The 15,654-nt window shown below is 48.7% G+C and overlaps 1 protein-coding gene across 1 annotated transcript in view; it reads left to right on the forward strand.

The window, feature by feature from the left end:
* Positions 1-249: 249 nt before the first annotated feature.
* The window catches only part of LOC134099884 (supervillin-like), a 71,876-nt gene continuing 56,471 nt past the window's right edge, over positions 250-15,654 (forward strand). The window contains exons 1-7 of the mRNA XM_062552913.1: positions 250-384; positions 9,130-9,181; positions 11,220-11,311; positions 12,101-12,158; positions 12,368-12,531; positions 13,139-13,814; positions 15,433-15,516. Coding sequence (XP_062408897.1) covers positions 327-384; positions 9,130-9,181; positions 11,220-11,311; positions 12,101-12,158; positions 12,368-12,531; positions 13,139-13,814; positions 15,433-15,516 — 1,184 coding nt within the window. The 5' untranslated portion in view covers positions 250-326. The remainder of the gene's footprint in view (positions 385-9,129; positions 9,182-11,219; positions 11,312-12,100; positions 12,159-12,367; positions 12,532-13,138; positions 13,815-15,432; positions 15,517-15,654) is intronic.

Consider the following 15,654-nt stretch of genomic DNA (forward strand, 5'->3'; position numbering starts at 1 on the left):
TACACACACACACACACACACACACACACACACACACACACACACACACACACACACACACACATCTATTAGTGTCTGCTGGTGGTCAATGCTTGACTGTGCTGGCCTTTGCTGTGTGCACGGTGATTCCTCTTCCCTCCTCTCTCTCCTCTCACTGTGTGTGTGTGTGTGTGTGTGTGTGTGTGTGTGTGTGTGTGTGTTCATGCGTTATTCACTGTGTTATTTTGTCCTCGTCGTTGGGCCCTCACAGTGTCTCTGAGCGCTTGTGTGTGTATGTCTTTGTGAGTGTGTGTGTGTGTGTGCGCTTGCATTTTTTAAACACAAAAATGCTGCATAACCCCTGGGTTGCTACTTACCTGAAGCATGTCAAGTTTTTTGAGCAAGGTAAGGCTACCTTTATTTGTGTGTGTGTTTACACGTCTTGAGCAAGCTAAGGCTACCTTTATTTGTGTGTGTGTTTACACGTCTTGAGCAAGCTAAGGCTACCTTTATTTGTGTGTGTGTTTACACGTCTTGAGCAAGCTAAGGCTACCTTTATTTGTGTGTGTGTTTGCACGTCTTGTTTTCAAAAGAGTTTGATGTACCGTGTGCTGTTTCACATCTAATATTTGTGTGAGTGTTGCCAGACTGTCCATGTTTATGAGTACACTTATATTTGTTTGGATTAGTGTATATCCGTGTGTGTGTGTGTGTGTGTGTGTGTGTGTGTGTGTGTGTGTGTGTGTGCACATAGTTTGATTTCTGCTGTTTTGGAGCATCTGTGCAGACTCAGCTGATTGATTGATTGACTGTTGGCATGGTTACTGGGGGAGTGACCTGATGGGACGGTTGGGGGGGGGGGGGGCTATTGATTGACAGATTGGGTGCTGGGTCAGTGGTGTTTGGGTGGCAGAGCAAAGCTCCTTGTCATGTTGTCCTGTAGGGATGGAGTGCACTTCTGCATCTGATAGTCTATGGGATTCTACACGTTCTCAAGTGTGCACCAAGACCTATGCAAAGGACCATACACATATTCTCTCACACACACACCCACATTCCCCCAGGGACAGTAACATATCTGTTCCTCTCTCTCTATGGTGTGTGTGTGTGTGTGTCTGGGAAAGGGGTTTGAGGTATCTGTGTGCGACACGTGCAGTGTTATGAACGGCAACATTTTCAGTAGCCTATTTTTCATCTGTATTTTTAGAAAATCATGTCCTCCCCTCTGCCATTTTAAGACTGTCTGATTCCGTAACCCAAACACCTCTCTGTCTCTCTCGCTCTCTCTCTCTCTTATGCCTGCTCTCTCTCTCTCTTGTGCTCTCTGTCTCTCGCTCTCTCTCTCTTGCGCTCTCTCTCTGTCTCTCTCGCTCTCTCTCTCTTGCGCTCTCTCTCTCGCTCTCTGTCTGTCTCTCTCTCTCTCTCTCTTTTATGCTTGCTCTCTCTCTCTGTCTCTTTCGGTCTCTCTCTCTCGCTCTCTGTCTGTCTCTCTCTCTCTCTAGCTCTCTGTCTGTGTCTCTCTCTCTTTCTCTCTCCTTCTCCCCCTCTCTCTTCTCTTTCTCTCTTTCTTATGTTAGCTCTGTCCTTCTGCTCACGTGTGCCTTCCCTCCAGGCATGTCTCCCCTGGACCCAGTCTTGTGCTGGGTCATTTCCACCCATGCTGGGTCATATCCACCCATGCTGGGTCATACCAACCCATTCTGGGTCATATCCACCCATGCTGGGTCATATCCACATACCCACCCATGGTGCTCTGGTTCAGCCCAGTCTTGTGCTGGGTCATACCCATCCACGGTGCACTAATTCAGGCTAAATCAGCTGGGCACCCCCCCCCCCCCCCTCCCCCATGTTCCCACCCGCCTCAGCAGACTGCAACACGATATGCCCCCCCAAATCAGCCCCCCCAAGCCCCCCCTCCCCCAAATCAGCCCCCCCCGACACCAGACACCTACAGTACAACTCCCTATAATTCCCTGCCTGCAGACTAGCCCACTACCCATCAGCACAAGGACTCACCCACAATGCAACGTGTGTGTGGGTGACTGAGTTTTCTCTGTGTAATTGTGTGCAATGGTGTCGGTACCTTCACTTGAGGATATTTGATCTCAAGCAAAGACTACCATCTCAGTTAGAATATGCATATCTTAGAAGATACGTAATTTGGAAGATACACCCTAAACACCGCCACCAACACAGCCCCTAACACGATCATTAACTTGATCAACAACACTTTCACCAACACCTGACCGTTCTGTCCTCACCCCTTGCCTTCTACACTTTTTATGGATCAAAGCGTTTGCTAAATTACGACATGTGAATGTAAATATGTACATGTCCTCTCCTAAACGCATTCACCAACACTGCATCCACCAGACACAGCACATCCACCCCCTACACAGCACATCCACCCCCTACACAGCACATCCACCCCCTACACAGCACATCCACCCCCTACACAGCACATCCACCCCCCTATACATCACATACCACCCCCTACACATCACATACCACCCCCTATACAGCACATCCACCCCCTATACACCACATCCACCAGACACATCACATCCACCCCCTATACAGCACATCCACCCCCTACACAGCACCTCCACCCCCTATACAGCACATCCACCCCCTACACAGCACATCCACCCCCTACACACCACATCCACCCCCTACACAGCACCTCCACCCCCTATACAGCACATCCCCTATACAGCACATCCCCTACACAGCACATCCACCCCCTACATAGCACATCCACCCCCTACACAGCACATCCACCCCCTACACAGCACCTCCACCCCCTATACAGCACATCCCCTACACAGCACATCCACCCCCTACATAGCACATCCACCCCCTACACAGCACATCCACCCCCTACACAGCACATCCACCCCCTACACAGCACATCCACCCCCTACACAGCACATCCACCCCCTACACATCACATCCACCACCTATACAGCACATCCACCCCTACATAGCACATCCACCCCTACATAGCACATCCACCCCCTACACAGCACATCCACCCCCTACACAGCACATCCACCCCCTACACATCACATCCACCACCTATACAGCACATCCACCCCTACATAGCACATCCACCCCCTACACATCACATCCACCCCCTACACAGCACATCCACCCCCTACACATCACATCCACCCCCTACACACCACATCCACCCCCTACACAGCACATCCACCCCCTACACATCACATCCACCACCTATACAGCACATCCACCCCTACATAGCACATCCACCCCTACATAGCACATCCACCCCCTACACAGCACATCCACCCCCTACACAGCACATCCACCCCCTACACATCACATCCACCACCTATACAGCACATCCACCCCTACATAGCACATCCACCCCTACATAGCACATCCACCCCCTACACATCACATCCACCCCCTACACAGCACATCCACCCCCTACACAGCACATCCACCCCCTACACAGCACATCCACCCCCTACACACCACATCCACCCCCTACACAGCACCTCCACCCCCTATACACCACATCCCCTATACAGCACATCCCCTACACAGCACACCCACCAGACACAGCACATCCACTCCCTATACAGCACATCCACCCCCTACACAACACATCCACCCCCCCACCCCACTACACAGCACATCCACCAGACACAGCACATCCACTCCCTATACAGCACATCCACCCCCTACACAACACATCCACCCCTATACAGCACATCCACCAGACACAGCACATCCACTCCCTATACAGCACATCCACCCCCTATACAGCACATCCACCACCTACACAGCACATCCACCCCCTACACACCACATCCACCCCCTACACAGCACCTCCACCCCCTATACAGCACATCCCCTACACAGCACATCCACCCCCTACACAGCACAGCACATCCACCCCCTACACAGCACATCCACCCCCTACACAGCACATCCACCCCCTATACAGCACATCCACCCCCCTACACAGCACATCCACCCCCTACACAGCACATCCACCCCCTACACAGCACATCCACCCCCTATACAGCACATCCACCCCCTACACACCACATCCACCCCCTACACAGCACATCCACCCCCTACACAGCACATCCACCCCCTACACAGCACATCCACCCCCTATACAGCACATCCACCACCTACACAGCACATCCACCCCCTACACACCACATCCACCCCCTACACAGCACCTCCACCCCCTATACAGCACATCCCCTACACAGCACATCCACCCCCTACACAGCACAGCACATCCACCCCCTACACACCACATCCACCCCCTACACTGCACATCCACCCCCTACACAACACATCCACCCCCTACACAGCACATCCACCCCCTACACTGCACATCCACCCCCTACACACCACATCCACCCCCTACACAGCACATCCACCCCCTATACAGCACCTCCACCCCTACACAGCACCTCCACCCCCTACACAGCACATCCACCCCCTACACAGCACATCCACCCCCTACACAGCACATCCACCAGACACACCACATCCACCCCCTACACATCACATCCACCCCCTACACACCACATCCACCCCCTACACAGCACATCCACCCCCTATACAGCACATCCACCCCCTACACAGCACCTCCACCCCCTACACAGCACATCCACCCCCCTATACAGCACATCCACCCCCCTACACAACACATCCACCCCCTATACAGCACATCCACCCCCTACACAGCACATCCACCAGACACAGCACATCCACCCCCTACACAGCACATCCACCCCCTATACAGCACATCCACCAGACACAGCACACCCACCAGACACAGCACTGCCTGTCCTAGCACGTGACCATGTTGGGCTCTACGCATAAACCTGTGGGTCGGTTTGGCTAGGGTAGCATAGTGGCTAGGGTAGCATAGTGGCTAGGGTAGCATAGTGGCTAGGGTAGCATAGTGGCTAGGGTAGCATAGTGGCTAGGGTAGCATAGTGGCTAAGGAGCTGGGCTGCAGTAGCCTAAAAAGTTGTGGGTTCAATTCCCAGCTTTCACTGCTAACTTAACCGTCACTGAACCCCGAGCTCCTGTGGGACAATGACCCATATTATTATTGATATCTGAGTCGCTTTGGATCAAAAGGGTCTGCTGAATTTAGATATGTAAATGGTATAAATGTTTTGATCTTAGTTTTTAAAAAGGTAAAAAAATCACCGCTCATCCGTGTGAGGTGCAGGATTAAAAGTGACTGGATATCTAAGGGAAGAATCCGCACACTACAAGTCTTTGTGAAAATAGCTTTACTGGTAGCTAGCTTTCGGTCGTTAGACCTTCTTCAGGCAGAGATCTTAGTTTTTAAAAAGTCTTTTCTGTATATTTTCATAATTGATTTTCTATTGCCATTTACCACTTTTTTTGTGATGTATTCTATCAGACACAGTATTCCATTCATGCACTGGAAATATCAGTGCACTGTTCGCTTTCATCAGTACTGTACCACCATAACACACACACTCCTTTCTGCACTACCACCATAACACACACAATCCTTCACTTTCAGCACTACCACCATAACACACACTCCTTTCTGCACTACCACCATAACACACACACTCCTTTCAGCACTACCACCATAACACACACTCTCCTCCACTTTCAGCACTACCACCATAACACACACTCCTTTCAGCACTACCACCATAACACACACAATCCTCCACTTTCAGCACTACCACCATAACACACACTCCTTTCTGCACTACCACCATAACACACACACTCTTCCACTTTCAGCACTACCACCATAACACACACACTCCTTTCAGCACTACCACCATAACACACACTCCTTTCAGCACTACCACTATAACACACACACTCCTCCTTTCTGCATTACCACCATAACACACACAATCCTCCTTTCTGCATTACCACCATAACACACACAATCCTCCAACATCACACACTCCACCATAACACACACACTCCTCCACTTTCGGCACTACCACCATAGCACACACACTCCTTTCAGCACTACCACTATAACACACACAATCCTCCTTTCTGCATTACCACCATAACACACACACTCCTTTCAGCACTACCACCATAACACACACACTCTTCCACTTTCAGCACTACCACCATAACACACACAATCCTTTCAGCACTACCACTATAACACACACAATCCTCCTTTCTGCATTACCACCATAACACACACAATCCTCCACTTTCTGCATTACCACCATAACACACACAATCCTTTCTGCATTACCACCATAACACACACAATCCTCCAACATCACACACTCCACCATAACACACACACTCCTCCACTTTCGGCACTACCACCATAGCACACACACTCCTTTCAGCACTACCACTATAACACACACAATCCTCCTTTCAGCACTACCACCATAGCACACACACTCCTTTCAGCACTACCACTATAACACACACAATCCTCCTTTCTGCATTACCACCATAACACACACAATCCTCCACTTTCTGCATTACCACCATAACACACACAATCCTTTCAGCATTACCACCATAACACACACACTCCTTTCAGCACTACCACCATAACACACCCACTCCTTTCAGCACTACCACCATAACACACACACTCCTCCAATCCTCCAACAATCCACTGTTACCTCCTCTTGTTGTGCATCACAGTGTGTGTCTGTCTCTCTATCTGTCTCTCTATCTCTATCTGTGTCTCTCTATCTCTATCTGTCTCTCTATCTGTCTCTCTATATCTATATCTGTCTCTCTATCTCTATCTGTCTCTCTATCTCTATCTGTCTCTCTATCTCTATATCTGTCTCTCTATCTGTCTTTATATCTCTATCTGTGTCTCTCTCTCCCCCTCCTTTGATTGGCCTTGTTAGACCATGCTAACTTCAGGCCTTGTTGAAGAGGCATTATGTAGTATGGACCCAGATGAGCTGCTTGTGAGCCTCATGTTTCCGTCCCATTGATAGTGTGCTGCAGTGTGGCCTCTGGCCTCTGTGTATCGCCCCCTTCAGGTGAATGTGGGAACAGCACATGACGTGAGGAGGCCTTTGGCCCCATACTGTAGGTGAAGCCATAGATATACTGTATAGGTTATAGGGGTGTAAATATTAATCGATTTGCATCGATGCATCGATTCTACAGCCGACGATTCAATGCATCGATACGTCCGCAAGATAATCGATTAATGTATTTATTTTAGTATTTTTCCGTCTTTTTATTTTCAGCATATGCTCCTATGCGTAGCCTACTACCTGCTCCTAATCTGCGGGTAGCGCTATCCTCATTATTGTCTTCTACTTTATAGCCTAGTAGGGGTTTAAAATTGGCACCCTCTGCCACTTGCCAAATGCGAGTGAAAATCTGCATTGGGAGTAGAATTAAAAGGTCATTCGCAATTGGCGGGTTGTTGACATACATGCTTCACTGTAAACGTTCAGCACCGCATCAAAGCGTTTATAGGCTGCGAATTTTGTCATCATCGCATAAGTTGGTGGACTACGTTTTGCATTTAGTGACCCTCACTGTTAGGCCTACCATAGCTTCACTGATGCACACGTTTTTTCCCTGTGGAAAACAGCTGATGGATTCGTCAGATCAAGTGAGCACGCTAACAGTGACGTTAGTCATTCATTATTATACGCAATGACATTTGGCCAATGCATTAGAGACCTTTTAGTTACTCGTTTTACAAGTTAGGCTACGTGTTCTGAACATTTCTGTGTTCTGAGTAGCAGGTGTTATTTAATAACAGTTATTAGGACGAAGTGGAATTGGAGAAACGAGTGTCCAAACGAATCAATTTAAAGTTTTGGGGAAACGTTTATCCTGTTAGTTGAACATGCTTCAGATTATGATTTGTGTTCGTTTCCCATACTGTCTTGGCTGAGCATGTTCCTCAGATTCAAAAAGTCCTCCAGTTGTGGACTGATTTATTTTGAACAGTGACAACTACAGTATATCATAGCCTGTAGCCTACCGCTACGACACGGCCAGGAAATCTTTCCAACTTCAGAACGTTTTCGCAAGTTCACGTCCTTAAAGTGACAGACACCTATTTAATCTCATATCGCCAATACAGTGAAGGCTGCCTATGACTTAAATTACCTAAAGTTAAACGTTTAGCTAATTAAACTTCTAATATTGATTAGACACAAAATGCATATGCAATAGCAGATATATTGGGCCTACAATTTGTATTAGGTTATCTCACAGTCAGCAGGTAGCCTACTGTATGTCACAGCGTGTGGAGGAAGAAACTGCACTAAAAGGCTGGTAGAAAGATCATTTGGCCCTGTTTATACTGTAACATACACATCATGTGAATAGAATAGGCTACTGTTTCTGTATTCTCAATAAAAGGCAAATTATTTCTATTTTTCTAGATTTTTTAAACTTAATAGATATCATGTAAAAATCGAATCGAATCGAATCGAATCGTATCGGTTGGAATTCTAAATAATCGAAAAGAATCGAATCGCTGACCTAGGAAATCGATATCGAATCGAATCGGCATGAAGGCTCCGATTTACACCCCTAATAGGTTATATGTATATCTATAGGTGAAGCCATAGATATACTGTATATAGGTTATATATATCTATAGGTGAAGTCATAGATATACTGTATATAGGTTATATATCTATCTATAGGTGAAGTCATAGATATACTGTATATAGGTTATATATCTATCTATAGGTGAAGCCATAGATATACTGTATATAGGTTATATATCTATCTATAGGTGAAGTCATAGATATACTGTATATAGGTTATATATCTATCTATAGGTGAAGTCATAGATATACTGTATATAGGTTATATATCTATCTATAGGTGAAGCCATAGATATACTGTATATAGGTTATATATCTATCTATAGGTGAAGTCATAGATATACTGTATATAGGTTATATATATCTATAGGTCCTCTATACTGTATATAGGTTATATATATCTATAGGACAGGTCCTCTGTAATCACTGGTGTACTTTGTGTGTTGTATTTGTGTGCAGGCATTACAGTGGACAGGCCATCTGTAGTCACTGGTGTGTGTTGTATTTGTGTGCAGGCATTACAGTGGACAGGTCATCTGTAGTTACTGGTGTGTGTTGTATTTGTGTGCAGGCATTACAGTGGACAGGCCTGCGTCCTCTCTCCTCAAGCAAAGATCACACAGGTATGTGGATTCCTCTTCCTTTTCATCATCTGGTGTGCGTGTCTGCGTGTGTGTCGTCCCGGAAAAGATCAACCAACCTCTTTTCCCCTCTGAGTCTAAGCTTAAAGACGCTAATGACCAGTGATCCTTATGGTTTCCTGGAGGAAGGCCATGTCTCTGAGAGCCTCCTTTACTCTCTCTCTCTCTGTGTGTGTGTGTGTGTGTGTGTGTGTGTGTGTGTGTGTGTAAGGAATACGTGTGTCTGATTGGTTAGTTAATGCATATAGGGTCATTCCAACCAGGGCTCATGCACTTGGGTCTCAACAGATTCTGGGGTGTGTTGAGCACAGTACAGTACAGTATGGGGCGTGTTGAGTACAGTACAGTACAGTATGGGGCGTGTTGAGTACAGTACAGTATGGGGCGTGTTGAGTACAGTACAGTACAGTATGGGGCGTGTTGAATACAGTACTGTACAGTACAGTACAGTATGGGGCGTGTTGAGTATAGTACAGTATGGGGCGTGTTGAGTACAGTACAGTACAGTACAGTATGGGGCGTGTTGAGTACAGTACAGTATGGGGCGTGTTGAGTACAGTACAGTACAGTACAGTATGGGGCGTGTTGAGTACAGTACAGTACAGTATGGGGCGTGTTGAGTACAGTACAGTATGGGGCGTGTTGAGTACAGTACAGTACAGTATGGGGCGTGTTGAGTACAGTACAGTATGGGGCGTGTTGAGTACAGTACAGTACAGTATGGGGCGTGTTGAGTACAGTACAGTATGGGGCGTGTTGAGTACAGTACAGTACAGTACAGTATGGGGCGTGTTGAGTACAGTACAGTACAGTATGGGGCGTGTTGAGTACAGTACAGTATGGGGCGTGTTGAGTACAGTACAGTACAGTATGGGGTGTGTTGAGTACAGTACAGTACAGTATGGGGCGTGTTGAGTACAGTACAGTATGGGGCGTGTTGAGTACAGTACAGTACAGTACAGTATGTGTGCGTCGTGATCGCTGCTGCTGGGGTGATATGAACACAAGTATTTGCTGAGATTGATCATATTTATTTTTTTGTGGCGATGTCTGGGGGGTGTACTACCATAGAGTATTTATGTTAAGTTAGCATGTTATGTTATGTTATGTTTATTTATCTAAAGTCTAAGGCCCGAGGCTCATCTTGCATTCAAAGGCAGCAAGCAGAGGCAAACTTCCTGGGAGTTGCTTGGTAGCCATTTTATTACAGTTTAAAGGAACAGTTGGCTATTTTTATACGTAACGTATTAGGGATGGGCATTCGATTAAATTTACTTAGTCGATCGTTCGGGAGAATTAACGATCAACAATCGATTAATCATTAATATTTTTATATTGAAATAAATTATTTATCACATTTAAAATGCAATGAAAATACAAAACGTGTTTTTTGCGTAGTGTGAGTCTTGAAGCAATGAAATCAATGTCACTGTGTGGCAACAACAAAACATTTTACCAGGCAGGGACAATATTTGACGCCATTCTCAGTTACCTGCGAGTTTCCGTTTTGATTGCGCTCAGTTTCAACCTAGAATCAACTCGAATTTAGTATGGAGGATATGCGATGCTCAACGAGCTGAGAAAATGACCCAATGGATCTTCAAGTTCATTGAGATGATATGCTGCCCTTATACATTTATTGAGACCAGCATATCACATTCCGTCACGACATAGCCTACTATCACCAGACTGGTAGAATCTCACCAACAGCTCCTGCTTCTCTTCGTAGTGAGATTCTACCAGTTTGGTAAATAACGTTACAGGATGCACCGCTATATTTATTCAAGTGGTAGGCTACATATTTTGAGTTATGGCCGTGTTGCACTTTGTTTTGGACAAAGTCGTCTGCTAAATAGCATAACCATAACCATACACATTATTGTAGTGTTTGCAGCTTTTAAAATGAAAATGATTCCTTGAGAAAAAGCCCTTATGTTCTTTCTTTCTTCCTCTCTTTCTCTTTCTCTCTCTCACACGCTCACTCTCACACTCTCACTGTCTCACATTCACTGTCTGCAAGTTTTGAGATCGACCGCCCTCCCACACATAAGGTTGAACTAGTGAAAAGTGCCTCTGACATCGATGCCCACCTCCGAGCCGTCCTACCCAAGGGTGAGTAGCTCTGCCAACCTCCGAGAGAGCTCTGCTCTGCTACCCAAGGGTGAGTAGCTCTGCTCTGCTCTGCTGTCCTACCCAAGGGTGAGTAGCTCTGCTCTGCTATCCTACCCAAGGGTGAGTAGCTCTGCTCTGCTATCCTACCCAAGGGTGAGTAGCTCTGCCAACCTCCGAGAGAGCTCTGCTCTGCTACCCAAGGGTGAGTCGCTCTGCTCTGCTACCCAAGGGTGAGTAGCTCTGCTCTGCTCTGCTACCCAAGGGTGAGTAGCTCTGCTCTGCTCTGCTCTGCTCTGCTACCCAAGGGTGAGTAGCTCTGCTCTGCTATCCTACCCAAGGGTGAGTAGCTCTGCTATTCTACCCAAGGGTGAGTAGCTCTGCTCTGCTATCCTACCCAAGGGTGAGTAGCTCTGCTCTGCTGTCCTACCCAAGGGTGAGTAGCTCTGCTCTGCTATCTTACCCAAGGGTGAGTAGCTCTGCTCTGCTCTGCTCTGCTACCCAAGGGTGAGTAGCTCTGCTCTGCTCTGCTATCCTACCCAAGGGTGAGTAGCTCTGCTCTGCTATCCTACCCAAGGGTGAGTAGCTCTGCTCTGCTCTGCTCTGCTACCCAAGGGTGAGTAGCTCTGCTCTGCTATCCTGCCCAAGGGTGAGTAGCTCTGCTCTGCTCTGCTCTGCTCTGCTCTGCTCTGCCAGCTAGACCATCCTCTAGTACCGAGTGGCCGCGGGCTTTTCAGGTGGTCGTGATCAAATGGAATATATTCATTTCTTATTCTTGTTCCTCATTTTCAGTTTCGGAACTACGGAAGCACTTTGAAACCACAAAGTCAAGTGAATCTGAAATGAACAGGTAACATTAGATATTCAGAAGTTCAAGGTCAGAAATGAACAGCTCAAGGTCAGGTTGAACGTCAATCACCTCCCTCATGTCCTGTGTGTGTGTGTGTGTGTGTGTGTTTCCTCCTTGTGTGTGTGTGTGTGTGTGTTTCCTCCTGTTTCGTGTTTGTGTGTGTGTGTGTGTGTGTGTGTGTGTGTGTGCGCGTCTCCTCCTGTTCCCAGGAAAGAGCGCATTGCTCGGAGATTAGAAGGAATCGACACTGACGCCACACCTGCTCTTGTTCCCAGCATGCAACACGTCCCTGGGCTGGTGGCCAATCGGCTGCTGGAGGAGGACACGCCCCGCTACATGCGGGCCTCAGACCCATGCGACCCAGGAATTATGGGTAAGTTATGGGAAAGATGTGTGGAATTATGGGTAAGTTATGGGAAAGATGTGTGGAATTATGGGTAAGTTATGGGAAAGATGTGTGGAATCATGGGTAAGTTGTGGGAGAGCTGTGTGGATATTAGTTAGGGGAGAGTTGTGCGGAATTATGGGTAGGTTATGGGAGAGTTGTGTGGAATTATGGGTAAGTTATGGGAGAGTTGTGGGTAGGTTGTGGGAGAGTTGTGGGTAGGTTGTGGGAGAGTTGTGGGTAGGTTGTTGGAGAGTTGTGGGTAGGTTATGGGAGAGTTGTGGGTAGGTTGTGGGAGAGTTGTGGGTAGGTTATGGGAGAGTTGTGGGTAGGTTGTGGGAGAGTTGTGGGTAGGTTATGGGAGAGTTGTGGGTAGGTTGTGGGAGAGTTGTGGGTAGGTTATGGGTGAGTTGTGGGAGAGTTGTGGGAGAGTTGTGGGTAGGTTATGGGTGAGTTGTGGGTAGGTTGTGGGAGCATTGTGGGTAGGTTGTGGGAGCGTTGTGGGTAGGTTATTATGGGTTATTATGTGCTTGCGTGAAGATTGAGAAACACATTGTGCTTTCCTCCTCTTGCTGCCTCCCTTTCTCTCCTCTAGTGCGCCGTTACCCTGGCGATGAGCCACAGGGTTCCACTACAGAACGTCAGTCTCGTGCTCGTAACCGTGGAGACCCCGCCGGTTCCGCTCAGCAAGGCTCTATGCAGCAGGTTCCGCCCCCAGACGCGGTCCCGGCGCTCGTGGGCAGCACCAAGGCCGAGAGGATCGCGCGCTACAAGGCGGAACGCCGGCGCCAGCTCTCGGAACGCTACGGACTCCTCCTGGAGCAGGAGGCGGAGCCAGAACGCCACCCGCGGACGTCACGCTCACGCAGGGAGGGGAGGAGTCAAGCGCAGGAGGAGGAGGAGGCGCGTAGCCGTGGTGATGAGCGGAGCGGCCCGCAATACAGCCAATCGGGCGTGGGCCGCGTCTTCATGCCGGCCAATCCTGACCCTACCCCAGCGGAGCCCCTCCCACCGGAGAGAGGAAGGCGGGGCTCGTTCTCTGAGCGCGAGCGTGCGCTGAACCTGGAGAACCACCACAGACGCGGAAGCCGCTCACGCCAGCCGCCCGAGGATGCCCCCGTCCCCATGGAGACCACGCTGGGCAGAGGGGGGGCGGTGCCCAGCTCACCGCGCACGGCTAGACGGGCATCTCTGCCCTCCACGCGCCAGGGCATCTCCCCTGGCGACCTGTTCATCGAGCAGCAGGCGCACAACATCCTCAGCAGACAGGGGTGAGTTCAACATGCACACACACACACACTCAGCAGACAGGGGTGAGTTCAACATGCACACACACACACTCAGCAGACTGGAGTGAGTTCAACACGCTCTCACACACACACACACACACTCAGCAGACAGGGGTGAGTTCAACATGCACACACACACACACACTCAGCAGACAGGGGTGAGTTCAACATGCTCACACACACACTCAGCAGACAGGGGTGAGTTCAACATGCACACACACACACACTCAGCAGACAGGGGTGAGTTCAACATGCACACACACACACACACACACTCAGCAGACAGGGGTGAGTTCAACATGCTCACACACACACTCAGCAGACAGGGGTGAGTTCAATATGCACACACACACACTCAGCAGACAGGGGTGAGTTCAATATGCACACACACACACACTCAGCAGACAGGGGTGAGTTCAACATGCACACACACACACACACACACTCAGCAGACAGGGGTGAGTTCAATATGCACACACACACACACTCAGCAGACAGGGGTGAGTTCAACATGCACACACACACACACACACTCAGCAGACAGGGGTGAGTTCAACATGCTCACACACCCTCAGCAGACAGGGGTGGGTTCAACACGCTCACACACCCACACACAGCAGACAGGGGTGAGTTCAATATGCTCACACACACACTCAGCAGACAGGGGTGAGTTCAACATGCTCACCCACACACAGCAGACAGGGGTGAGTTCAACATACACACACACTCAGCAGACTGGGGTGGGTTCAACATGCACACACACACTCAGCAGACAGGGGTGAGTTCAACATGCACACACACACACACTCAGCAGACAGGGTTGAGTTTAACATGCTCACACACACTCAGCAGACAGGGTTGAGTTTAACATGCTCACACACACACTCAGCAGACAGGGGTGAGTTCAACATGCTCACACACCCTCAGCAGACAGGGGTGGGTTCAACACGCTCACACACCTACACACAGCAGACTGGGGTGAGTTCAACATGCTCACACACACACTCAGCAGACTGGGGTGAGTTCAACATGCTCTCATACATGCTCTCAACATGCTCTCATACACAGAACACTGTTTGAAGGGGAAATCCAGCGTTTTTTCACATAGATCTCCATTTACAAAACCAGTCGGTAAATATGTACCATCCGTGGCCTGCTGGAGGGTTTATGCCAAAGCCAATTTGTATTCATGAAATCAGTGTGAATGCACGCAGTATTGGTAGCATATCTTAAGCAACCTTTAATAACAATGTATATTGTTATACCTACACAGCCACATCAAACGCACACATACACCCACACCCACACCTACACAGCCATATCACACGCACACGCCCACACACAGTCACAGCTACCACCCACACCTACACCTACACATCCATATCACACGCCCACACACAGTCACCGCTACCACCCACACCTACACCTACACAGCCATATCACACGCCCACACACAGTCACAGCTACCACACACAGTCACAGGTACCACCCACACCTACACCTACACATCCATATCACACGCCCACACACAGTCACAGCTACCACACACATCTCTTTGACTCGGAGTCTGGGCGTCTCAACCTGTGCCATTGTCCTGTAGCTTGGCGACTCTATCCCAAAGCGACTGGAGTCTTGTTCAAGACTCCGACAGCGACACTCACTCCCACATCAACTGGCCCTCCAGGTACTGAGAGGTGTGTGTGTGTGTGTGTGTGACTGGGAGAGAGGGAGACCTTAAATAGCTTCTGTTCCCTGAAGCCCTCCTAACCTCTCAAACCTGGCTCATTCAAACATTCTAAAGCACACACACACGTACACACAC

Source organism: Sardina pilchardus, chromosome 2 (assembly GCF_963854185.1).
Source record: "Sardina pilchardus chromosome 2, fSarPil1.1, whole genome shotgun sequence".
Taxonomy (NCBI): Eukaryota; Metazoa; Chordata; class Actinopteri; order Clupeiformes; family Clupeidae; genus Sardina; species Sardina pilchardus.